General features: G+C 39.4%; 1 protein-coding gene across 1 annotated transcript in view; it reads right to left on the reverse strand.

Moving 5' to 3' along the window:
• Nucleotides 1-27,595, reverse strand: part of ZFPM2 (zinc finger protein, FOG family member 2) — a 608,205-nt gene that overhangs the window by 5,235 nt on the left and 575,375 nt on the right. The window contains exons 6-7 of the mRNA XM_006897144.1: nucleotides 8,023-8,229; nucleotides 1,841-2,065 (exon numbers count right to left, since the gene is read on the reverse strand). Coding sequence (XP_006897206.1) covers nucleotides 1,841-2,065; nucleotides 8,023-8,229 — 432 coding nt within the window. The remainder of the gene's footprint in view (nucleotides 1-1,840; nucleotides 2,066-8,022; nucleotides 8,230-27,595) is intronic.

Below are 27,595 nucleotides of genomic sequence, written 5' to 3' on the forward strand. Positions count from 1 at the left end.
GGACAACTCTGATTCCTCATCCTGATTGCCCTCATCCAATAATAGCTAACACTATTTAAACCCTCGGCCATTGAGTCAATTGTGACTCATGGTCACAATCCACTGGGCTTTTCAGCTACAGTTTTTAACTGGCGGAAGCTGCCCATCTTTCTCTGGTGCAGCAGCTGAAGGCTTCAAAATATAATTGAATATAGTTGATCAAGTTAAATTTTAAAAATCAAGAATTCAGTATGTTATGCTATGAGACTAATAATAGTTGGGTCTAAAACTCAGAAGCAAGTGGAACTATTTATAACTTCATTATTAAAAATGAAGTTGGGGGGAAAGCTAACTTTCCATCTGTTTTTTCCTAAATAATGTTAAAACGTAGTCCTAACAGTCGTTTTTGCAAAAAGAACAGATTAAAAACATTATAGTGAATACTTTTGAAACCTAGAATGTCTATAATTCTGTATTTAAAAGTTATATTCTCTCAAGTTTGATTTTAATTGGTTCTAACCAAATAAGAACTTTGCAGCTGAAATAGCAAATATTGATTTGAATATTGAGTTACATTAAATATTGAACAGGAAGTACTGATTTTTAGGTATCTGCTGTTTCTTCCTTGTGTAGAATACACTGTGATCAGGTTGCCAAGATCATTCAATTCTTAAATCAGTGAATACTGATGACAGTGACAAAAGGCCTTTTCCTCCCCAGAATATTATTTTTTTTCTCATCTGAAGACCAGTAAGATTTGGCTTACAGTCTGACCACTGTTGCTGTGCTAGTCACTTAAACGGAATATCCAAGTTGTGACAGACATAGGATAACATAGCTGGCTCAGGAAAATGTTTTCTAATTAAATATTAATATTGATCCATGTCTCTTCCTATACTATTTACTTCCTCTGAAAACCCACTGGAGGGTCAACGATGAGTCAGTTCCAACTTGAAAGTAAACAACAGCAACACCAACTACGCTAGGCAGCTCTGGGAGAGCGGTTCTAGGGGGTTGTGCTGATACCCCAAAGGCGGTGCCTCTCTTGACACTCTGAATCCACCAGCAGCTCTGTGGGAGACAGATGGGCAATGCTCTGGGAGATCAGCGAGGAGTCAGTTCTGACTTAACGGCAATGAAAGTGTATATGATGCATTGTTGCTGTGTACTGTTGAGTCAGATCTGATCCCACATGGGAGGAGACTGCCCATCTGTCTCCCACAGAGCGGCTGGTGGCCTTGAACCATGTGTCTTCAAGATTTTAGTGTAGCTTCTTGTCACTAGGCCACCAGAGCTCCCCAAATAGAAAAGAATTTAAATATAATAAAAGATGTATGTATTTACACATCTAGCTATCATTCATTCAGGGAGCTCTGGTGGCTTGATGGTAAGGAATTCTGCTGCCAAAGCAAAAGTATGTGGTTTGAATCCACTAGCTGCTTGGAGGGATGGAGAAGGGCATTCCACTGGAGGATCAGCCAGGAGTCAATCCTGACTGGACGGGAATGAGAAGACATATATATGTCTACCAGCAGGAGCGGCATCCACTTCCTAAACAATATGCCTCTAGAAACTCTATGAACTTTGAGAAACGACCATAGTTATAGGAAGGCTTCAGGTCTTTTGTTCAGAGGGTCGCTGTGAGTCATGCTCATCTTGACGGCAATCAACAAAAACAACATCTATACATACACACGTGACTGCAGGAATGCGCTCAGGTGTGTCAGAGAGGACGGCACAGGATTGGACAGAATTCGAGTCTCTTGTTCAAAGAGTTGCTATGAGTCCTACACACCTACACACACACACACACACACACACACACACACATTGTCTTAGGGAGAAACAAGGGCACACTCACCACTGTGTGAACTCAGGTGCATCTCCAGCGCACGCGCGTTGGAAAAGCTCTTGGTGCACTGTGGGAAGGGGCACAGGCTGGAGACCTGATGGCCACTGTCCTCGTTTTCTTCTGACACGGGCACAGCTTCCCGCTGCCTCCCGCTGCAATAGTACATTAAATGGGCCTGGAGATTGCGCTCGCTCCGGTACCAGATGCCGCAGGACTTGCACGGGAATATGTCCTCTGCAGGAGAAACACAAGGGCAGTTAGCTGTTTGCTTCCCATGTGGAGCCCGCCGTGGGCAAAGCATATTCTGTCCAATTGTCCTCAGCGTCTGCTCTTGGGTTCTGAATTGAGCAATCAGATGGTGCTGAGTGCAGCTGTGGGAGCCATTCTAGGTCACAGGATGAGGCTTTTAAAAAAGAGTCAACACAATTCAACTTCCTATAGAACTCTAGGAAGGAGTAGGAGCCCTCAGCATTAAAAGCACAAAAGGCAAGAGCGTCTAAATAGTACCTAACATTTAGAAAAGTATACATTTACAGGTAAGTAATGTAAATTGGTTTAGCCAGTTGGTTTAAAGCTAAGAATCTAATGGCCGAACAAAAGCTAGTTCTGAACTTAAACTTTGACATCATTTATTGGTTTAGTAAATTAACTAGGGAGTGCCTATGCTAGATCCTAAACTGAGTAGGGTGCATGGCAAGATGAAAAACTAAGAAACTTTTCTTAAGGAACTGATAGTCTCACTTGATGAACAAGTAGTGAGGTATTTTGATTAGCGTGAGATTCTCTGGCATCAAGAGAAGAAATAGTTACTAGCCCAGTGAGGCTACTGGTGGGAGAAGGAAGTCTCAAACAAGGACCAAGAGAGATAGGGAAGCAGCAGATGATATAACAGAGAGACACGGTGAGGTCAATACAAGGCAAAAAAGGAGGACAAACAGCTCAGAAGCTCCAAGAACTTATCTGCCAGCATCACAAGTGCTTGCTCATCACGGTGTCAGAGGCCTGGCTAACTTGCAAGGCAAGACTAGCACACCATTGTAAAACCAGCAGAACTGATTCCATCTTGGCTAGAACCATCTTGAATGGAAACCTAAAAGAGATAATGTGATTACCCCTGCAGGTGTGTTTCAGAAACCTAAATGAGATAATGTGATTACCCCTGCAGGTGTGTTTTTCGGAAACCTATATAAGCCTTTTTAGAGATAATAAAAGGGGGGATTCATGATAAATGAGGGGGCTCTCTGCATCTTCATTTAATCCTCGTCCCTTCTCTTGGCGGAACTGTTTCGATATATCGGGGCAGGACCTCGATATCACGGCAGTTTTGAGATAGGGCTTTGTAATATCCCAAACAGGGAACACAAAAAAAGGACTAATCAGAGGACGCTGTTGTTGTTGAGGACTATCGAGCTGGAACTGATCCATAGGTGACTCTTCAGTGAGTTTTCAGAGGCAGTCAATTTTATGAGAGGAGACTGCTCACCTTTCTCCCAATGGAGCATTTGGTGAATCAGTTTATTTTCAACAGGGTGGTGCACAGTGGTGATGGGAATTGAGGCTCTTCATAACTGGAAAGGGGCGAAGAGAGACTATGATACTGCATCAACGTTATTAAATGTTGCTGAGGCCCAGGATAGGTGAGCTTTAAAGCAGGAGGGATAATAAGTGTGTCAAGGCAAGATGGATGCTTCAGACGGGATGACAGAGTGCAGACAGCCACAGTGGGACACAGCAAGTGGTCCCTGCCATTATTTTCCATTGGAAAATTCCAGGCACCACACTGCTGATGTTGGAGTCTTGAGACCAGCTAAACAACACTTCCCATGCATGCACACTGAATTCCAGAGACAAAGTATTCAGTATTCCTGAATCAGTACTGAAAAGAAAAAACAAAACAGAACAACATAAAACCTAAATATAAGGCTGCCCTCTAGTGGTCCTTAAGCAAAGTGCACTGCCACTGACCCTGTTAGGCGCTCCTCTGTGGGGTGCCCAGGACTGAGTCTTTGCAGCCTGGGCTGCAGCATCCCTGTCCAGCTTGTGGGCATTTCAGTTAGTAGCTGAGCATATGGCCCTTGCACCACGAGTGTATCCAGACAGTAACACTTCCCACAGAAACAAGAATACAAAAGGTGAGGGGGCGGGGAGGGAATGGGCCAGTTACACAAAGAAATAGTGAAGCACAAAACATCACAAGAAAAGAAGAACAATTCAAAACAAAGACTAGCAAATGTCTCCTGTAGAGGCCAGAAAAGTGTGAAGAATTAATGATTTTCAGATTTTGGGTTGAAGTATGTATGAGGGGGGAAAAAAGCTAAGGACATCAGCAAACAAATGGAGAAAAAAAATATGAAAAACCCAACATGGAAATTGAAAACATCAACCCAAAATATCATAACAAATATCATGAAGGATTGAGCTGTGGGACCTAGCCAAAGGATCAGAGTTTCCGGGCACAGCAAGGTCAATTTACACTGCATAGCTCACAAAGGTGGTGCAGATTTTTGTTTTCTTAATGTGAGATGTAACCCATATTGAAAGCTTTAGTCCTTGATTTCAAGACTCCCTCAATGCTCTGCAAACTCTTATGATGGTGAGTAATGACAGAGGTCTTAAAAGCTTATGGGTGGTCAATGTTCGTAACAGTGTTATTATCACAAGAACATGGAAACAGCCTGAATGTCCAACCACAATCTAATGGCTTGAGAAACTATGGTATATTCATATGCAGCCCTCAGGAGCAATGATTAAAAAAAAAAAGACTATATAACTTAGAAGAGACTGGAAAGCATTATGTTGAATGAACTTTCTAAGTCTCAAAGACAAATATGGCATAAGACCATTATTGTAAAAATAGAAGGATAACTAGTAAAATATGTCTGAGGATCTAAGGGGGGAAGGGGTGAGAGCAAAGAGGTGAGAGTGGACTGGGGGTGGAGGTAGTAAAGAAAACTGGAAAGATCTGGTGGATATCTGAAAAGATGAGATAATAGTAGGCATAATTCAATGGGGATTAATTTTATAAAACAGAATATGAATGAAGGAAAGTGTGAAACACAATGTATACAAATTTGGTGTGCAAATAAACATAAAATAAAATTTAAAAAATCTTATGTGTGGTGATTGATGGTGCTTTTTTTGGTCACCCCATCCCAGCTCCCATTTGAAGCAAAGAAGAGTGTGTGTGTGTGGTGGGGGGGGGGGGAAGACATGTGCAAATAGTTAGTCCACAGGACTACTAATCCTCTTCCTCCTCCATTCCCAAACCAGAAAAACTAGATGGTTCCCAATCCTAGTGACAACTTCCCTAAAAAGGATCACAATGGGAGATCCTAGTAGAAAAAAGACTGTGTAAAAAACCAAAAATAGTGGAAAAAACAAACTACACTGACTGACTCATCTTACAGAGAGAGTTATGTAAGCTCTGAAAGTCTGACTTTTAGATACTTATGGTCTGGAACTGAACTCTCCTCCACAGCTCAACTTCCAGCCAAACACCAGAGAAGCTTGTACAGTGAACAGTTAACTCTGTGGAGGTCTGCGCATAACAGTAATAAACCACATGAAATCAGAAGGGCAGCATGTGTCCAAGGAAAAAGGTAAGAAGAGAGTGAGGGATAGGCAAGGAGTTCGTGGGAAACACAGTGAGAAAGAGGGAAGGGGGCTGTTACATTGTACCAGAAAACAATGGAATGACATCAATAAAATGATGCAAGAAAACAACTGACAGCACAGAATCCCTTGCATGTAAAGCTGACATTCCAGTGTGAAGGGGTATCAAGACATTTCCACTCTTACAGAAGCTCTGGGAATTTGCCACCACCCAACAATCTCTTCAAGTATTATTTCAGGGAATATGCCAAGTGGGAAAGCAAGAGAATAAAATAACTATTTGTTTCTATAAATGAGAGGGGGTAAAATTAAGAGTTTTGAGAGCAAAAGATCACACACAAAAATGCAATACTATGAGCAATCATATAGACCAAGTATGTGGTACTTCCATGGAACAAATTCAATAATTAATACCTAATACATCAAATTTGTGAGAAGTATAAAGTACACTTACAGAAGGACTAGAAATAAAGAGGTTCATGATATAATAGTAAGAGTGAACCAGCAAGAAGACATAACATTATGTAAGAACCTATGAGTCACTTCTGACTCTATGGTGATAAGTTGAGAAGCAGAAATGCATTAAAATATATGAACAAATCCCAATATTGAAGAAAGAGACAAGTGAACAATTATATTTACAGTAATATGACAATAATAAGACAATGAACAACTTACTAGTAATATTACAGAATAGTAGGAGACTTCAACATACCACTTTCCATTTTTTACAAACCATCTAAAGTGAAGATCATTAAGGCCAATGAAAATTTAAATAAAACTATAAGTGAATCAGACCTAACAGACATATTGATACTGATAATGACACCTCATCCAGTATCAGAAAGATAGACCTCCTTCTCCAGTGCACACGGATCATCTCCCAGGTGGTTTACAAGTCTCAACATTCAACAACAAAATCCATCTATGAAATTGTACAAAGCAGCTTTTCTGATCACAATGGAATGACATCATTGGTTAGTAGCGCTTCACACTGTGGACTGTGCTACTAGAGTTCCTTGTATAGATTCTGAAACTGCTACTAAGTCTGTTTCAACTCAAAGCGGCCCTCCACTGGGTCCTTGAAACCATAAATTACAATGGGAGGAGATTGCCCATCTCTGTCCTGCGAAACCACTAGACATAGGTGGTCTTTGAGTTAGAAGAACTATACACACACACACACACACACACACACACACACACACACACACACACACCCCTAGAGAGTGAGATCAGCTGGCCCAGTGGACAGAAAGCGATGCTACTAAGCCAAAGGTGGTTGACTTTTAATCTGCGGCCCTTGGGCCAGTCTTTCATTGTTTTTGTTCAGACATTCCTCTAGGTCGTATAGCCCTGGTATACAAGTTGCCATACAGTGGTCACTTGTGGTTGCTGTGAGGCTGAACATTGTGACACTGACGTGTTAAATGCGTTAATGGTTGGTTACCCAGTGCGGACAGAGAGTGGGATGGAGCTCCCTGATTAAAACAAGCTTGGAAGGAGGAGTGGCATCCACTTCCGTAATAGCTTGCCTCCAGAAACCCTATGAACCTGGAGAGAGGATGAAAGACACCCAAATGTTGAGGACTCTCCTTCCTAGGGTCGCTGTCAGTCACCTGCAACTCGACGGCACTGAACAACAACAACAACGTTCCATGTATATATCCTGTTATCGTGTACCTTTGAGTCTAAACCAATTCCTAAATGTCCTGTTGCTGTTGTCTACCATCAGGTCAGAACTGACTCAGAATGGGTTTTCAGAGGCAATTAATATCAGAGGAGAAGACTGCTTATATAATAAATATATAGCCTGTTGTTTTGTGCCATCGAATTGCCTGTGACTCATAGCAACCCTATGTACAACAGCCCTAAACCCTACTCTACCCTGAGCCAATCTGTCTCTGACACATGTACCCCTCATTACCCCAGGCACTGAATCAGTCCATCTCATCAAGGTTCTTGCTATCTTGCACTGTCTTTCCACCCTCCCAAGCATGATGTCCCTCTCCAAGGACTGGACCTAGAGACATATGCACATCTATGCTCTTTGCTACTTTATTCATAAGATAAAGAAATGGAAACAAAGTATTCATCAGAAGATAAGCAAATACACACACATATACATATATATGTATGTGTGTACATAAAAATTGAGACGATAAGGGGATAGGGAAACTAGAGTACTAGCAAAGGAACATACTGAACACAACTGAAGAGAATGCATCTAATGTCAGGGAATAATGTGTGTGAAAATGATCACACAGGAACCTAACTTGCTATGTACTCTTTCACCAAACACTTAATAAAATATTATCTAAAACATAAAACAGATATGAAATCTCTAAGACTTATAAAATATAACATATATATAAACTATTTCATGAAAGTTTTTATGTTGATAATAGGTTTGAAAAGTAAAGTGAGAGTATAAAATGAAATCTTCAGGCTGGAGATACAAGCCCATCCCTGGCTATGTGTAAGTTGGAATTGGTGGGTTTGTGGTGTGTGTTTTTGTTTTTCTCTCCCCTAAGTCCTCATCACCTCTACAAAGCCGGCCTCCAGGAGTCAGCACTTACTGTTGACAATAGCCGTAGGCAGAATCGAAGCCATGGCAGCTTGCTGGGGAAGCAGCTGAATGGAGTCCAGCAGGCGTGCTGGGTACATCCCCTCAGTGAGAGTCATCTGACTGGCAGCTTGTAGCCTTGAATCAAAATCCACCACAAAGGCAATTAGCTCTTCCCCTTCTGCGATGGCCTTCGTGGTGGTGCACCAAAGCTGACCCCCTGTTAAGAAGAAAAAAAGAAAGAGAATGAGTTGACAAGGCCTGCTGCACTCTGGATAGATGTCAACAGCATCTTCTCATGTTTTTCTCATCAGTTTCTGGGGTGTAAGATTTGATCAAGACAACGACTACTCTACCCTCCTTCATGGAAAAGCATATTATGTGCATTAGATGAACAGTTCAGTGATCAGTAGCAGAATTCTTTTCCTTTCATCAGCTGCTGGGAAATGGGTTTTAAATCATAGGAACCTTAGATGACAGACTAGAACTCCATGTAGTTTTTGCAGGCTGCAGTCTTTATACAAGCAGATCACCAAGTCCTTTTCCTGTGGAGCTGCAGGTGAGTCTGAAATAGCTTCTCTCTGTTTAGCACTGTGCCACCATAGGAGATGGCAACCTGGAAACAGGTAGGCCCCAAGTCATAACACATTTGAGTTATATAAACTGCACTCAACCAGTGGGTTATTGGGGGTTTTTTTCATGGTGGTTGTTGTTGATTGCCATCAAGTCAAACATGACTCATTGCGACCCTATGAACAAAAGGCCTGAAGTCTTTCAATGACTCATCATTTCTCAAAGTTCATAGAGTTTCCAGAGGTATGTTGTTTAGGAAGTAGATGCAATATGAACTCCATACAATGTACCAGTATACATTTTGCTATTTTACTCAATGTTCACTTGTAGATGTTTAATTTATATTCAAAGCAAGGTTTTATATATTTATGACACAGGACTGTTGTGATTTTTTTGTGCACCATAGAATCATAACTGACCCATAGCTGACCCTCCAGTGGGTTTTCGGAGGCAGTTAACCACATGTGCGGAGATTGCCTCTTCTTATCCTTTGGAGCAACTGGTGGCCTCAAACTCTGTGCCTTTGGGATTATAGCACAGCTTTTTGCCATTAGGCCACCAGGGCTCTATATATGATTTGGCTTGATCTACAATGAAGTAGATGTTGGTATTGGAATCATAATGGATAGAAAGTTGGGCAATGTTCAACTCTGATGATGTAGGACAACTGAACTGTTCATGTCCCAAAATTTCAGTGATAATGACACTGATACCAACTTCATTTTACATCAGGCCTATAATGTGATCAACCACTCACTCATCTACTCACTGCCCCCGTATCAGAACTGACTCATAGATGTGTTTTCAGTGGCTGTAAATTGCAGGGAAGATTACTCATCATCCTCCCACGAAGCCAATAATAGATTTAAACTTAATATATATGGTTTGGTAGTACAACTCTATTCCCACTAGGCCACATAACTTTCCAACATTTTCTATCATAAGAAATAAAAAAACCAAACAAACACAAATCCACTGCCATCAAGTCAGTTCTAATGCACAGTGACCCTCCATTGGATCTGAAGTTGTAACTTGATGGGAGAAGACTGTTCATCTTCTTCTTGTGGAGTATGTAGTGGATTTGAACTGCTGAACTTCAAGTTACCAGTCCAATATATTACCCACTATGCCACCAGGACTTCTTGTAGAGTGTGAAGCATCAATTAATTGAAAGGCAATTTATTAAGTTTCTTTAACTGTAACATTTACACACTTTTTATATTGAGATTGTTCACAGCTTTAGTCTGCTTGGTTCCACAGTCAACACTCTTGGCACCAGAAGCCAAGAAATTAAAAGACATATTGAGATGGGAAAGTCTGCTGTTAGGGACGTCTCTAAAGTACTGAAGAGCAGTGGTGTCTCTCTGGAGACTAAGGTGCTTCTGGTACAGGTCATGGTCTTTGCAATCACTTGTTATGCGTCAGAGAGCTGGATAATGACCAGGGAGGATAGAAGAATTGATGCTTTTGAGCTTTGGTGTTGAAGAAGAGTGTTGAGGGTACCATGGACTGCTAGGCAAACAAACAGATTCATCCTGGAGAGGGTTAAACTGGGCAGCTCCTTGGAGGCAAGGATTCTGAGGCTTCGTTTGACATACTTTGGTCATGTTGTAAGGAGAGATTGGTCCTTGTAGAAGGTCATCAGGCTTGGGAGGGTGGAGGGCAGGCACAGAGGGGAAGGACCTCTGGGAGGTGGACTGATTCGGTGACTGGGGTAATCGGGAGGAGTGTGTAGGAGACGAGATTGGCACAGGACAGAGCAGAGTTTAGGGCTGTGGTACATAGGATCGCTATGAGTCACAAGCCACTCAATGACACACAACAATAACAACAAAAACAACAACAACATATCTCCAACACTATATATAGCAAAACCAGTCATGACACTTTGTGTATTTACAAAGTTATGGATTATAAAGGTCAATACCAAACAAAATGGGGACAATTTATCTCACGTCAGAATCAACTTATAATGGAGTCATTAGAAAATAATCCCATTGTAAGCTGGTGACTACCTTTATAAGACACAGTCTGCGATAGTTCTGTTAACCAATAACCATTGCATTATATTCATAAAAATGTCCATGACCACTCATTGTAGGGTTACAATCACAGATTTACTTTAAATGAACCTTTGCAATAATTCTTTTAGAAATTTTATGAAAGGTGCACTTTTCTTTTCTGTCCTGCCTCTCTTGTTCTGTCTTCCCTCTCTCCATTTTTCTTCCTTCCTAAAATATTATTATTTGATAAGTAACAACAAAACAAGGCAAAATTCCAACAGTCTATAAAGCTAAAGTGAAATTCTAGGTAGTTCCACTCTCTATATCTGCTAGCTTTATTTTTTGAAGGGTCAGAGCATTGATCTTTCCTTATATTTGATATTCTTTATAATGTAGCTTCTTTGTTCCTATTTGCCCTGCCTGGTTAAACTTCCTGAAAAGAAGATATGCCAAAGATTCTCTCCCAAAAGTCTTATTTAAATAAAGATTTGTTTAAGTGGGGCAGGAAAAATCCCCACTACAAACCCTTTCTTCAAACACTAAGATACACTTTAGCTCTATACTTTAAATGATCAAGAGTGCTGTATTTAAAAGAAAATTAACTATGCAAGTATGTCTTCTAATGTATTGGAATGCGATAGCGAATGCTCATTTATTTAGCATGTTTAGACAGGCAAAGCACTTATATTTCGTTATCTACACTCTCAGCCTAGATATGTATCCTATACCATCATGGCTGAAATAATGTGGCATAGTTGATATGTTATAAAACCTCCCGCCCCCCTTGTGTATATATTGCAAGGCTGTATGATGTACTCATTAAACAAGCAAAAATTGTACCCATTCTGATAAGTCATATTGCTGTTTATCTTTCAGCCTGTCTTTTCAACTGCATTTCATTGTTTTCCACTCACAGAGATTAGAGTTTTAAAACAACTTGTGTTAAAAAAAATCTGGTGGAAGAGATAACAAGGGTACATGATATAGTACAGTTACACAGAAGAACTAGGACATTGTTTTAGAGAAACTTTGGACAATTAATTAAACTAGCTGATTAGTCTTAAAGGTAAGCCCACAAACAATCCTGGTGTGGACAAGTGCTTATGGAAAAATGAAGCTGAGATTACGGACTTCAAGGTTATTCGGACGTTTCAAAGTGAAAATACAAAATATACAAAAATACTAGAAAATAAATGGATTTTCCTCCTACTGCAATATCTCAGATACTACTTCTATCACAGTGACTAAGAGTTTACTGAAGTTGAATAGAACAGATTCACTTAGACGTTAATTCTTTACAAAGATTATAAGTGAAACTACATGACAGTGGAATCAGATGAGAAATGCCAAGTGCTAAGTGGTTGTATTTCTCCAGGTGACAATTTTCCCCCTGAAAGGTTTCTGCATTTGGTGGTTATGCCTTCTCTGATGCGCAGAGAGATCCGGAGTCCTTACAGCTGTAGACAAGGTAATCATGTGCACCTTATCTTTCCTTTGGGATGCAGTTTATTAAGTGAGGCTGTGTAATAAGGAGGAGGGGAGGGGCACAGCAAGGAGGCACAATTCCGCTTGGCTTCATAGTCTGGTCTTTCCCAGGCACGTGTTAAAGCGTTGAGTTCTACTACTGGTAAAGCCAGCCCTGGGCCTTGTTCACAAAAGTAGGACAAAGTTTGGAAACGGATACCCAGAATAAATTCGAGGGCTAGCACCCACTCACAGTGCATCTGAACTATGTAGCAGGATGACTCAGAACACTGCTCTTCAAATTTAAACCAAAGATTAATGAAGTAACAGCCTCATAAGGACAAGTACTGCATAAGAGCATTATTGTAAAAAGAGAAGGATAACTAGAAAGATGTGTATAAATGTCCAAAAGGGGAAGGGGGAAGAGAAAATGGGGCAGAAAAAGAAAAGGGGTGGAAATCACTGGGACCACAGAGTTTAGGGGGACACTGGGGACTGAAGGAATAGGAAAGATGCAATAGGGCTCAAAAAAGATGGGGTAATAATAAGCATAGACCAACAGTAATTGTTTTCCTAAAAGACCATGTACATGAATAATTGTATGAACCATAATGTAAAGATTGTATAAAACATAATGTACGTGAATGAAACACAATGCACACAAATGATGGCATCCAAACCAATAAAAAAAAATCAATCATTTGCCAAAAGATGAATTGCAGTGCAAAGATTTTTTCCTACATTATTAAATATGTTGACACTTTTAATATGTATCTATATATGTCTGTTCTTCAGATGCAATCATCAGTATTTCGTCTTTTGCATTTGTATCATTTTAGCACATCTTATGCTTTCGCCAGCACTTATCATGTTACAAGTCTACACCTGACTGAAAGTTTATTGTGTAGGTAAGATGAGGAAGTCTGTTTTGTTAGTTAGGATTTAATCTTTCAAATCATTCACTCATCAGCTATTCATTGAAATGGCTGCTGATTGCTAGGCTGGGTACTATGGCTTCACAGAAAGAAGCAGCAGAAGACCGCTGAGTCTACACCAAAACACGTAACAACAGCACAGAATGGGAGTCATCTTGAAACAAAATGTTGTGGGAGGAGTGGGTAACTGAGCCTTTCGTAATTCATGCACTCATTCACTCATTGCCATTCGGTTGGAACAGACTCCTAGCTGACCCTGCACTGGGTTTCCAAAGCTGTAAGTCATGGAGGAGGAGATTGCTTATGTTTTTTTCCTGAAGCCGATTTAGAACTCTATAGGGAGGTACGGCTTTCGGTTTAGGGGCACCACTCCCTACAGACAATGCTAATGGAGCCCCCTCATGTTTGTGATTAAACTGGTAGAAAGAAAATTTCAGGAAATGGTTAGTAGAAAGGCAAATAAAGGTAAAATACCAGAAAGGTATGCAGAGGCAAAGCATATCATTTTAAGTAGATTTAGGGGTAAGTGTGTAAACCCTGTGCTGGACAGCCCAATAAGCAAAGCAAGTATGAGCTTACTTGTGCCAACTTATTAATATGCAGGGGATATTTGCCTACAGATTAAAGATTCAACTTGTAGGTATGGCTGACATCTGTCTCTCTTCCAACAGCATAGCTCGGATCAAAGCCCCTTTTCATATTTACGATCCCTGAGAAGCACTGAGTACCCACAAAACAAGGTAACAGATAAAACCAAAACCATTGACTAGAAATTAGTAGCCACAAGTAAGCCCCTGATTACACTGGTTATTGGGAACTATCCACCTGGCACCTCCAGGATCATTGAAGAGCCTGATTGATCCCAACAATTGTTTGGGGACCAGGAAACATGGAGCTCAGGAATGGAAGGACAAAGGGTTGGGGAGAGAAGTATTTTCAGTGAGTAAGCGGTTGTTTTGCAAAATTTTATCATGAGCTCTCTAACCATCATTTCTGACACTGAGATAATATTTTTCAACTTTAGTCCTTGTTTCCAACTTTTACATTTCATCACCGGTAACTATCATTGAAATTTGACTGTATGTTTGACCAATTTCAGAGTGTGGAAGTTGGGGAAAGCTAAAGTTTCTTCATCTTTAGTGTGCTAGTTGTTGTTATTTTTATGTGCTGTCGAGTGGCCTGTGGCTCATAGCGACCTAGGTACAGCAGCCCTGAAGCCTGCCCTGTCCTGAGTCAGTCTCACTAATTCTGGCATACCAACCCCCATTGTCCCAGTTACTGTGTCAATCCATCTCATCTGGGGTCTCCCGCTCCTGTGCTGTCCCTTCACTCTTCTGAGCATGATGCCATTCTCTAAGGATCAGTCTCTCCTGACCATGTGCCCAAAATATGTGAGACAGAGTTTCAAAATCCTAGCCTGCAAGGAGAAGTTTGGTTTCACTCTCTCCAAGACAGACCTATTTGTTTTCTTGGTGGTCCATGGTATGTTCAAGACTCTTCTCCAGCACCACAACTCAAAGGCATTGATTCTGTCCTCCTCAATCACTCTGATGCATAGGAAGTAATTGTGAAGACCATGGCCCAGATCAGGTGCACCTTAGTCTCTAGACTGACATCACTGCTCTTTAGCTCTCTGGAGAGGTCCATGACAGCAGATTTTTCCCAATGCAATTTGTCTTTTGATTTCCTGACTGCTGGTGCTAAGAGTGTTGATTGTGGAACCAAGCAAACTGTAATTGTTAACAACCTCAGTCTCTTCTCCATCTATCATGGTGATGTCAACTGGCCCACTGGTGAGGATCTTTGTCTTTGTGATGTTGAGCTTCAATCCATAGTGAAGATTACAGTCTTTTGCAGCAAGTGTTTCAGGTCCTCCTCAGTTTCAGCAAGCAAGGTTGTGTCATCTGCATAACGTAGGTTGTTGATGAGTCGTTCTCCAATGTGTATGGTGTAGAAATTTAAATAACAGTCACATCGACTTGTCTTCCTTGTAAGTGTATGGATATTATCACAGCCAATGCAGTACTTCAGGATAGATTCTGAAATGCTCTTTTTGAAGGTGAGTGCAATACCATTCCTTTTCAGTGTATCATTCCCAAAATAGTGGACCACATGGTTGTCTGATTCAATATGGTGGCCACTAATCCATTTCAGTCTACTAATGTGCAGGCTATTTATCTTTGTGTGTTGTTTTTGATGATTTTTTATTATTTCCATCTTTAAAATTATGAAATACGAAAAATGTCACTAAAATAATTGAGGTGTACGTGACCCTAGCCATTTTCAGTCATCTCATAAAAATGGGAAAAACAGGCAATGAGTAAGGATGAACAAAACAAAAAAGCATTTGAATTATGGTACTGGTGGCAAATAATTTTTTTTTTAAATTTTTTTCTTTTTTAAAATTTTATTTCATTATTTTTTGTGTCTACCATCAAATCAGATCTGACTGGTACAGGAGGAGATTGTTCCTCCTTCTCCAGCAGAGCATCTGGTGGATTTGAACCGTGCATCTCTGAGATTGCAGTTGCAGCTTCTTGCCACTAGGCCACCAGAGCTCACTGGCAAATAAATGTTTTGAAAGAAGTAGAGATGGAATGGTCCTTAGAAGTGAGGGTGACAAGACTTCATCTCACATACTTTGTACATGTTATCACAAGGACCCAGTCCCTGGAGAGGACATCCTGCTTGGTAAAGGGAAAGCCTATGAAAAAAGAAGACATCAATAAGATAAATGGATACTGTGGCAGCAATAATGGGCCTGCATATGGCAACAATGCCGCAGGGAATCAAATGTTTCTTTGTGTTGTCCTTTTTGTATAATGTAACTATGAGTCGGAATCAATTTAAGGGCACCTGACAAAACACACTCACAACAATCTCCACAGAAGTCAACTGCATATTCCTTCTGTAGAGGGGCTATTGGATTAAAACTCTGACTTTTCAGTTATCAGATGAGCCCACTATATCACTAGGGGTCAAACTGTCTATAATACTGTATACTGTATAGTACTGCATATAGTGACATCTGTTGCTGCTGTGAGTGCTGGGAAGTTTAGATATGTTGTTGTTAGGTGCCATCAAGTCAAGTACAACTCATAACTACCCTCACAATATCTGACACACTCGAGCCCATTGCTGCAGTCACTGTGTCAATCCACCTGGTTGAGGGTCTTCCTCTCCTATGCCATCTGTCCACCTTCCCAAGCATGATGTCCCTCTCCAAGGAATAGCATCTCCTAGCAACATGCCCAAAGTATGTGCGATTAAACTTTGTCAAACTTGCCAAGGAGCAATCTGGCTACACCCTCTCCAAGACATATCTGTTTATTCTTTTGGCAGTTCATGAGATATTTAGTACTCTTTTCCAACACCATAAATCAAAGGCATTGATCCTGCTGTTACTCTTATTCACTGCCCAGCTGTCAGGAGCATAGCAAGTGACTGAAAAGATCATAGCCTGAGTCAAGCTCACTTTAGTCCTCATAGTAACATCATTGCTCTTCAATAATTTGGAAAGGTTCTTGACTACATACTTTCTCAGTGCAATATATCTTCTGAATTCCTGACTCTTGGTACTAAGTGTATTGATTAGGGATTCAATAAGACAAAGTTGTTGAGTTTAGATACAGTAAGTGTTTACTATTACTCTATTTGTTTGGGACTATTATTCTCATTTCTCATTGCTCTACTAAATCAAAGAGAAATGAAATCTCACTAAAAATCAAAGACAAATCTAAGAATTTGAACAATAAATGTGCTTATGCTACACTGGAATTAGGGAGCGCTCGTGGCCTAGTGGTAAGAAAATGCACTACAATCCCAAGGGCCACTAGTTTGAATCCACCAGATGCTCTGGGGAAGACAGATGGACAATCTCCTCCTGTATGATTGACTGTTTCTGAAAACCTGCTGGAGGGTTAACTACTGACTCTGAGTCAATGGTTATACAACACCACCAACACTGGGAGTATCTAATTAATTTCAGAAGGGGAGGGCTATGGATGCACTGGTCTGAGGAAACCATACTGTATGATAACTAATTACAACAGGAATTTTCTGAGACTGATGCGCTGCCTACTGCACTTAAGAAGGCACCTACAATAGGGATTTTTTTCAAACTACATTTGCCTTGGTGATAACTCTGATTCATAGCAACTTCGTGTGTCATAATGGAACTGAGCTCCACAGAGAGTTTCAAGAATTGATTTTTCTGAGATAGACTGCACAACCTTTCTTCTGAGATTCCTTTAGGTAGATTCAAACCTCCAGCCTTTTGACTAGCAGCTAACTTTTTTTGTTGTTGTTGTTAGGAGCTGAACACACTGACTCTTTGCAGTACTATGGGTTTCCCCAGAATAAGAATAGTTTAAAGCAGTCTGCATGAATCCAAGGAGGATGGAAACCAGTTTCCTCTATTTTTAAAAAGTATAATAATTACAGTCAACTTTTATTCACACTGTTAGTTAATACTTATTTGTAAGTTAGAAGTATTTATCTTAATGGATCAATTATCAGAGTACATGAAAATGCTAAATTATGTTGGTGTTTAGGCATTTCAGTGTCTTACATTGACTGGTTAACTTTATGTTCATTTGAAGCAAATAACAGAGAATTTGACTTTAAAATAAGAGCAACAATTTTCCCCTACCATATGCATTGTAAACACAGAACATTTACAAACAAAGTTTTTTTAATCATTGTTAATTATACTGTTGGAACAGGACATCAAGAGGGAAGAGGTCATGGAATTAGGAATATAAATGTTAATGTCAAAGAGATGTTGGCTGAAAGCAGAAAATACTAGAAAGATTTTTATCCTGTGTTTTATTGACGATAAAAAAATTTGACTTTGTGGATCACAACACATTATGGTTTACAAAGTAGGGAATTTCAGAAGACTTAATTGTGTTCTTATGGAACCTGTGCAAAGATAGTATGTAGTTGGGCAAACAACACAAGGATATGCATGATTTAAAAACAAAAAATGTTATAGCCTCTCCTCCATGTTTCCTTTCAAAGAAGGAGGTACATTCTTTTGGGATGTAAATTTCTAATAAGTCTATTTTTACATTTTACCTTAAAAAAACCAAACAGAATAGTGTGCGTCAGGTGTGTATCTTTTCCCCATATGTTGTTGTGTACTGTAAGATCAGAACCAGCCCATAGCTGACCCTCCAGCAGGCTTTCAGAGGCAGTGATCGTATGTGAAGAGATTGCCCATCCTTCTCCCACAAAGCAGCTGGTGGCCTCAAACCATGTGCCTTTGAGCTTGCTAGAGATGTACTCTGTAAAGGTATCAGGATTGGAGAAAGGATCATCAACAATTTGCATTATACAGATGGCACAACCTTGCATGCACATGGCAAGAATTTGAACTGTTACTAAGAAAAATCAAACATTACAGTCTTCAGTGTGGATTACCTTCCAGATAATCTCTAAAATCCTTACAACTGGACTTTAAGCAATCTAAAGATAATGGAATTAAGATTGAAGTTGTTGAGGATTTAATTTTACTTGAATCCTCAATAAATGCCCATGGGAGCAGAAGTCAATAAATCGAATAATGTACTATATTGGGGAAACTTGTTGCAAAAGACCTTCTTAAATTATTAAAAGCAAAGATGTCACTTGAAAGACTATGTTATGCCTGACTCAAGTCAAGAATTTTTAAATGTTTCATATGTACGTGAGCCCACTGCAGCAGTTACTGTGGCTCTTATGTGTTGGGAAATGTGAGGATGGTGCAGGATAGAGCATGGTTCAGATCCTTTGTTCATAGGATTGCTATGAGTCCTATTCAACTCAATGGAATGTAACCACAACAACAGCATATGTATGTGGAAGCTGGAAAATTAAAAAGACCTAAAAAGTATTGGTGCATTTCTCTAATAGTGTTGGAATATTGCGAAGAAAGAGCAAATTTATTCTGGAAGAAATACAACCAGAATACTCCTTAGCACTGAAAACAGTAAGCCTTTGTGGTGTTAGCCTAAAACTTGGCTTTTTTAGCTATTATGGTTAGGCCTCTCTGGTCTCCAGCTACCTTAATTACAGGTATATGGTCTTGGAAATCAGTATGGTCTAACAAATCTCCAACAGCTGTGTGAATAGAATAAGAGAATGAGTGCTTCCCACATTGGCAGCAACACTTGAGGTGAGCAAGACTTGTGGCAACAAGACCCCGGGTGAGAGTGAGACCCTAGTGATGAAGACACTGGCATTTCTGTGGAGAAATGGTGACAAGGTATGACCTGAGGATTATTGCATATGTGCTGGCCACAGTTAAAGGCTTGACTGTTCTTGCTAGATGTTTGAAGGAGAAAATGACTTGTAACTGCTCTGAGGCAAACTTTGCTGGATGATTTGGATTTGACCACTGAACTGAAACAGGAGCCTGGACTTATTGAGGACTTGGACCTTGAAATTGTTGGGCTAAAGGCTGGATTTGTTTTTGTGCAATATTCTTTGCCTCCCCCATTTTCCAAATTCCTTCACTAATAAACCCCATTTTTGGTACTCTAACTGTGAATCTGTGAGTCAGCAATGAATAAATGAACCTCTTGCTGTTGGAAGGGCTCTATGTGCATTATGAGGCTGGGCGATGGGCTCTTTCTTCTCTGGGACAGTGATGGCTGTGCTACTTGTATTCACTCTGGCCCTTTCAGAGAGATGCCCATGGTCCTAGCCCCTGTGGCTGTTGTCTCCTATTTAGACAGACTCATCTCAGTATGATGGACTTGTTATTAAAAGGAACCAGACCTTGGAGTAAGACATCATGCTTGGTAAGGTAGAAAGTAAGCTGAAAAGAGAAAAACCCTCAGTGAGATGGACAGACTCAGTAGGTAAAAGCCCAGAAGAAACCATGAAGATAGTGCAGATCAGGGCAGCATTTTGTTTGTTCTTTTAGATTTGACTCGGTAGTACCTAGCAGCAGGAGGCTAACTATAAACGGAAAACTCAAACTACTGTTGTGGAATCAGTTTACAACTGATAGTGACCATCCATCAGGTTTCTGAGACAGTAAATCATATGGGATGAGACTGTCCACATTTCTTCTATGCACCTCCTGGTGGATCCAAACTACCAGAGATGAGCAAGCAGCCTTTGAGTTAGCAGAACAACTCACCGTGGAGCAGTCTAATAAAGTACTTTTGGTGTGAGATGATTTTGATAAAAGCATGTCTTCTCTAATTAGCTTAAATGTCATCCCAGCAGCATGATATTATGGTCTACCAGATGGACGTTTCTTGATGTGAAGCATTTAACACATCTTATTGAATCTGAAAGCCTGTTTAGATCTAAAATTTTTGAAGGATTTTAGCTCCTGCTTACTTTTACTGATCTGGATTTGTTTCTCACTGCTTTCTGTCAACCCTTTGTGAGTATGAAACTTAAGGGATCAAAATGAGTAAGTTCATGTTCAACTTTCTTAATGTTTGAAGAGTTAAAACAACTGAATGTGCACTATATTAATCTCGATTAGTATTGAATCAACACATATGCAAATAAAATGTTTGGTGCATATATGGACAAATAAAATCTGCTGAATTGATAAAACTCTTGGTACTGTACATGCATACCAATTCAAGAACAAATGGTCTTGTTTAAGAAATTACATGCTAATAATAATCACAGCTGGCAATTGACATCACTGGAAATTAATTTATCCCTAGTACAACTATGAATTAGAAAGAGTAGTTTATTGGTGGTTAATAAACTTTGGTTCTCTTCCTGATTTGGTTATTAGTTACTGTGTGATCTTGGAAAATTGCTTTACTTGTATCACACTCAAAAACTGCCTTGGACAAGATAATGTCTAAATGCTCATCATTTGGTTGTTAGCAAGCATCTATCACCAACGTCATAATAATAAAGGCACATCTCTGAAGTAGGTATTTTGCTTCCCACTGGCATTGTCCTAAGTGCTGCGGACACATCACACTGACCTGTTCTAAGAAATCAGTGAGGTGGCTCTCATCTGTTCCCACTTACTGTGTGATCATGGGGCAGGAGGTTCAAGGAGGCAAGGAACTAGAGGAAAAGAAATACTATTGGATAGACCATAGACTTGCAAAATAACAAACAAAGTTGTTTTGAAAGAAGTACATCAAGAGATTTCCCTAGGTCTAAGTAAGTATAATTTCATTTCATGTATTCTGGACATGTTGTAATGAGGCGCCATGCCCTAGAGAAGGCAAACTGAAGACTTTACCAAAAAAAAGGAATAATCTTGGCTAATGCAGTGGTTGCAACAATGAACTCAAGAACAACAGTCACTGAAAGCATGGTTAGGATGAGACAGTGTTTCGTTCTGTCATACATAAGATGGTGAGGAGTCCGAAAAGACCCAATAAGCCCTAACAACAAGAAGAGCAATTGGAGATGGAATGTGAATGAGGCCATATGGCTTTAGAAGTGGTCTAAAGAGATGAAATGTTTCGAGTCACAATGTCACATAGTGTTCACCAGGTAATGATATCATACTTTACCTTAAGACAGAGAACAAGGTAGAACAGTTATCTTCCTGAAGCTTAAACAAGAGGGTTCCTTTTATGAAACAAGTCAAGTAGCTGGCACAATGACTAGGTTTCTCTTACTCTCATTGCTGTTGAGTGAGAACCAACTCAGAGCTTACCCTCCTTTGAGTCTCCCAGGTTGTCAATTGCATAGGAGGAGTCTGCTCATTTTTCATGAAATCAAGGAGCCTCTAGTGGACTCAAACAGTCAGACACATGCAGACTTTGCACGAGCAGTGCAACTCCCCATTAATTATGCTACCAGAGCTCTCTGGAATGCCAAGGAATGGACACATGGACACACACACACACACATACACACACACATCCATATACCACTAGTACATGATGAAAAGAGATCCCTATGTTACTTTTTTCATTAATACTGATACCTGAGTCCTATCCCAGATGAATTAAATAAAACTCATCCTAGAAGTACTGTTTTAGGTTTCCTTAAAAGGTTTACTGTGCTTCTAACATTTAGACTTACTGCCTTGGTGTGTGTGTGTGTGGGGGGCAGTGTGTGGATATCTCTAGTTTATATAAAGTAGAAAGAAAGGGAGTCTAGTAACGAAAAATCTCTTGGTGATTAAATATTTCATAGAAATGTTCAGACAATTCAGCAGAGACATGTCCATTTTGACATTCAGAAAATGACATCTGAAAACAGTTTTGAATTTCCCCTTTTCCTATAATATTTGAAGAATGTGGGACTGATGGATGGAACGGTTCAAAAAGACGGAAAAATTGATTTCTTCAGTTGAAAGATAATTTGAAGTCCTTACATCTTCAATTAGGAACTTGGGGAATTTTTCAATTATATTTGGTTTTCTAATACTTAATTTTCTATTCTTTTTCAAGTGTGCAAATTACTAGAGATGTCAATAATTTTTCACTCCCCAAACTATGGAAATATTATATTGTGCAAAGGAGAAAAAAAAATCACATTCCTACTGCATGGGCATGAAATCTTTATCAAATGACATCAGGCAAAGCAGCAGCTATCTGATACTTTGCTTGCTTCTACCAAATGGAAAGGTTATTTTAGGATTCTCTCTTTGTCTGGCTCTTAGGCTGCAAATACAGTCACTTTCTTTAGTCTCCACACTCACGGGACACTCCCTTGAAAAAAGAAAGGCTTAACATCTCCAAGGTCCTATAGAAAGTTTAACTACTAAGGCCTTGGTCTTCTTGAAAAAAAAAAAAAAATAACATGTACTTACTGTTCTAAGTAATGACTATGATCAAGGTTCGTGTACAAACAGATTAGGTTCCTAACAGGAAGCGTATACATTTTTCACATAATTGCTGTCAAAGCTGCAGTGAAGTGTACTACAAGTTTCCATAATAACGAATAAAGTCACAGTTCAGACTCGATTATATTTTGGAAATTCACGCTCCTCTTCCTAGAAGCAGTGGCTTTAATTATCTCACCATCCTGCCAAATTTTTTACTTGCACTTTTTATTATTTATAAAATCGGTGTCTGCACAATGTCATGCAGACCTCTGCTGATAAACTCTAATTAAGATTAAGACAAGCCTTTTGGAAAGGATCCCATCATTAGCAAACATGATAAACACAAAAATACTCCCTACTTGTCAACCAGGAGCCATTCAGTAACCTAACAGTATTATCTGTTGCTAGGTTACAGAGCTGACAAAGCTTCAATTATATTGTTCGACCATACCTATAGAGTTCTGTATAAGCAAAATATATCCAGTATAAAAGCATTTAACTTTGTCCATGCTATCTGTAATTCACAGTTTCTCACAATGGTAAAAATCAGGTTAATAATTACATAGCACACTGAAAAAAATCTTTTCGACGTGTTATGTCTATACATGCTTCTAATTTATCTGTGATTGATAGACACTGGCTTTGTAAAAATAAGGAAATGCAAGCAACGTGAAGCTGGTAAACCTTGAGCACAACTACATCTGGGCTCATCAAGATAGGGACTGAAGCTTAGCATAAAAATATATGGCAAATTGAACCAATTAAATAACATTTAGATTTTGCATTACTCTGCCTCAATACATACAAGGATAAGAAGCCCCAAGCAATCAGATAGGGATGGTCATGTGAAACTTTATTTTAAACTTGGGGAAAACACACACACACACACCCGCCCACCCACTAACCTCCCACATACTCATCTAACAATATGAAAAGAAACGGGTGGCATGCAGTAATAACTTTTACAAATGGTCTTCCAAGGATATTTTTAAACTTGAAATTTGTTAACTTTTACTCCTTAGCATGAAGTCATTATGTGCCACTTCTCCTTATTAGAGTGGACCTCCAGTGGCAAAATATCAGTAAAGTCACCTCCAAAATATACCTTTGACAGGGGAAAAACAAAGCATTGCTGAGTAAGGAGAGAAAAAAAATTCTATGTTGACTCAGACCTTTGGTATTATCATACCATAAGCATGTATGTGTATAATTTTTCATAGAAATGTGGAGAAAAAATTATATATAAGGGAGCCACTATTTGTAAAGAATAAAAAAAGTGAGGTATTGGCTCTATAATGATACAAGTCTTCACAAAAATGCTAAAAGGCCAGGGTATAGTTTACAAAGGTTACACATTGCTTTAGGGTGTAAACCATGATAAATCTTAAGCACACTCAAATAAATGAAAATCCTTCTCTTGGGGAAAGAAGATCTCTTTTGAGACATGAGCCTCAGAACTCATACATGTACATGTTTACACACACACACACACACACACACACACACACAGTTTTTGGAGTGGAGAAATTAGGGAAACACTTCCTTGTTTGGCCATTCATGTCTTTCCTTTTTACTAAATAATTTGAAAACCCAATACGATAGCAGTTTCTGAAATTTAACTTTCCACACTCAGAAAATGATTGGTCCGAGTAATTTGCAAAAAGCAAAGCAATCACCCCATTTCAACATCACACATGTCTCAGCGCGGATCTCTGCGTTTCGACAGTAACACAGCCCGTATATCTATATGTAGCCACATTGTTTAATACACATTTTTATAATGAATTCAAATCCAATACTGTTGAAATTCCTGACAGTGGAGGAGTGCAAGGAATAGAACTTATAAATTATGTGTGCCCCTTCTTTGAAAAGCGCTTTGGAGGTTTCTTTGTGCACTGGCAAATACAGTAGGAATATGAGGCATTGTGTGAATCCTCCTGCATAGCACCTGATAAAAGAATAAAGAGCTGTGACATATTCTTAAAACAATAGGGGAATTAAAGGGAAACAATGGGCCAGCTGCTTCATTAATACAATCAAAAGGGAGCCTAGCACAGAGGAGTCCAGATAATTAAGCACTACTCTTTTAGACCTTCCTTCTATAATAAAATTGCTTAAAAATGTATTAACTACTTCATAGTTGTTAGATAGATCTTGGCGCTTGTTTATTTAGAGTTGATGAATGCTTCCCCCCCTCCCCCTATGCAGCAACATGCCAACTCATAGTTTACAATAGTTTTTTTTTAAATAAAACAGAGTAAGAATAATTGATAAAGATCTGTACAATGAACAGCAATAAATCAAATGCATTTTGCAAAAGGTCTTTCCTGTTTTTAAAGAATCTGTAACATTTTTCATTTGTAGCACATAGGCAGTTCAGGGTATTTGGGGCATTCAACTTTCCCATGCTGACACTTCTGACATCTTTTTATAGAACATTCTAACAATTCCTGGGAGAGGGGAAAAGATCAGACTTGATCCACAGTCTCTGGAGTGTTACCTGAGGACCAAAAGAGAAGACATTTAAAAACCTTCTTTTTGCCTTTTTGACCAAGAGGGATGGATGGGACAGACCCACTACCTAGCATTCACTGACTAGATCAGAGAAAACAAACAAACATTTCTGATGCTTTCTGCTTTAAAACACAATTTATATTTTAAGATATCAAGGCGTTTATTCTTCCTCTCCTTTTTATCAGAGACCTTTTCTTTGATGCCAATGGAACATTTATTTGATAGCTTCTCATTACCACTGAGTCATAAGTGACCAACAGCTGTTACTCCAGAAGGTTTTCAGAGGCTGTAAATCATGCAACAGGAGACAGTCCATCTCCCCACCACCACCCCTTCAGAACAGCTAGTGGATTTGAACTAACCGCCTTTGGGTTGGCAGTGCAACACTGGGCATGTGTTGGATGCTAAAGTTAGAATGAATTTATACTGTCATTTGATTTCAAATGTTTTTAAGAAAAGTCAAGCCTCTACATGAATCATATATGTTACTAAGACACATGGCCAGCATAAGAAATTCATTCTACATCAGTGGTTTTGGGATCTTTATTGAGAATCTGAAACAAAATGAGAAACACAGGAGGTAGAGAGATAAATGAACAGTGCTACATAACCATATTGTTGATATAAAGAGAAGAAAGAGTTTGTTCTTAAGCATATGTTGCATCCAAGTTAAAATGCATTGCCTTAAATAATATTTACATAGATTTTCTTGTATTATGCCAACATTTTATCACATAAGGAGATCTATCAGCTATGCAGCTGAGCTTCCAACTTAAATTCCCTATTAGTGTATTATGTTTTCCTCAATAAATATTCACCAGAAAATTTTAAAAACCAATATAACATTAGTAGTTATACAAACTAAAGTGATTACTGCAGAATCTATCATTAGGGATTATTTATTTATTTGTTTGTTTTTAAAAAATTGATATAGCTCACAAAACTGACACTTCTTAAAAGTGAAAGGTAAAAGACAAGCAAAAAAAACCACCACGACTTTGTTTTGGAGGCTTGAGATAAGTGCATCTTGTCAGGTGTGCATCTTATAAACCTCAGCTTATAAGTTATGTCTGTGACAATGCAAAAGCCTAGTAAATATGTAATGATATCTCCGCTCTTGTGAATTACTAACTCAGAAAACTTGGTGGAGGGTCAGCTATGAACTGATTCCAACTCAACAGCACCTAACAACTACATACTGTCAAACCACTAACATACAGTACCCTCACTCAATGAGTATTTTTCAAATGACCTGAACATTAGCAGACGTGCACTGTTTGCGATTTCAACACATTAATTTAGCATAAATCCAGGAGATAATATTGGGCTGAGCAGAACTCAGGAATAGGGTAGCGTGAAGCACCCTCATTAATCTAATGAAATTATTTGTGTGACAGAGAACTATTATAATCCCATTTTACAGACAGGGAAATCAAAGCGAGGCTGTTAAACCTGTTTCTTAAGCACCCCACCTTTTAAGGCTGCCCAACACTTATGAAAACCCACTAGATCATTTGGCTCCCTGCTTGTATTTCCCCCTAAAGTACTTTAGAAAATCCTTATGAGGAAAATGAGCCCCGCTGGGATAATTTCCTTTTATATGAATCACACAGAGCACTTTCTAGAAAAGCTAATAATGCCATTGTGGTCAGTTCCAGACTTCTGCCAAAGTGGGCATGTACAAAGTTTTTACTCATAAACAGAATGGTATTACCTGCTTCCAGGCCACCAAATAAATGGCAATGACCTTTATGAACTAATGCATTCAGAGTCGTGATGTCAGGTACGCTGTCATGAATGTAGGTATTTGTAAACCTACAGAAACTCAAATTCATTTCTGTTGAGTAAGACGATTCATAGATGACCCTTCAGAGGGTTTTTTGGAGGCTGTGGATTGCATGAGAAGAAATTACTTATCTCCCGCGGGAGCCACTGCTGGATTCTGCAGCCCGAGAAAAGCCACTTTTGAATTAGAAACACAACTCCCTACAGACTTCATCACCAGGGTCCTCATGTGTCACGTGCTTATGGGATTCCTGTAGGAAAAGACCTGCTCCTGGAGTCTAGTCATTGTTTCAGGGTTCCTACTTGACGTATGATGTTATCCCTTTCATGGAACCAGAAATGATACACTCAGGTAGCTCACCTGCCAGTCTGCTGCCTGACCATCTCAATTTACAATGACCAGCCAAGAGGTGACATTACACCCCAAAGGCGAGCTGTCAAAATTTTGCCTGCAGCTGATAAACTGATTACAAAGCTGCTTAAGACTCTGCTTGTAAACAAAAGCATTTATCAACTAATAATTTGCAATAAACTGATGCAACTCCCAGCTGAGCC

The sequence above is a fragment of the Elephantulus edwardii genome, unplaced genomic scaffold (assembly GCF_000299155.1).
Source record: "Elephantulus edwardii isolate Elephantulus edwardi_28Jun2011 unplaced genomic scaffold, EleEdw1.0 scaffold00202, whole genome shotgun sequence".
NCBI classification, from domain to species: Eukaryota; Metazoa; Chordata; class Mammalia; order Macroscelidea; family Macroscelididae; genus Elephantulus; species Elephantulus edwardii.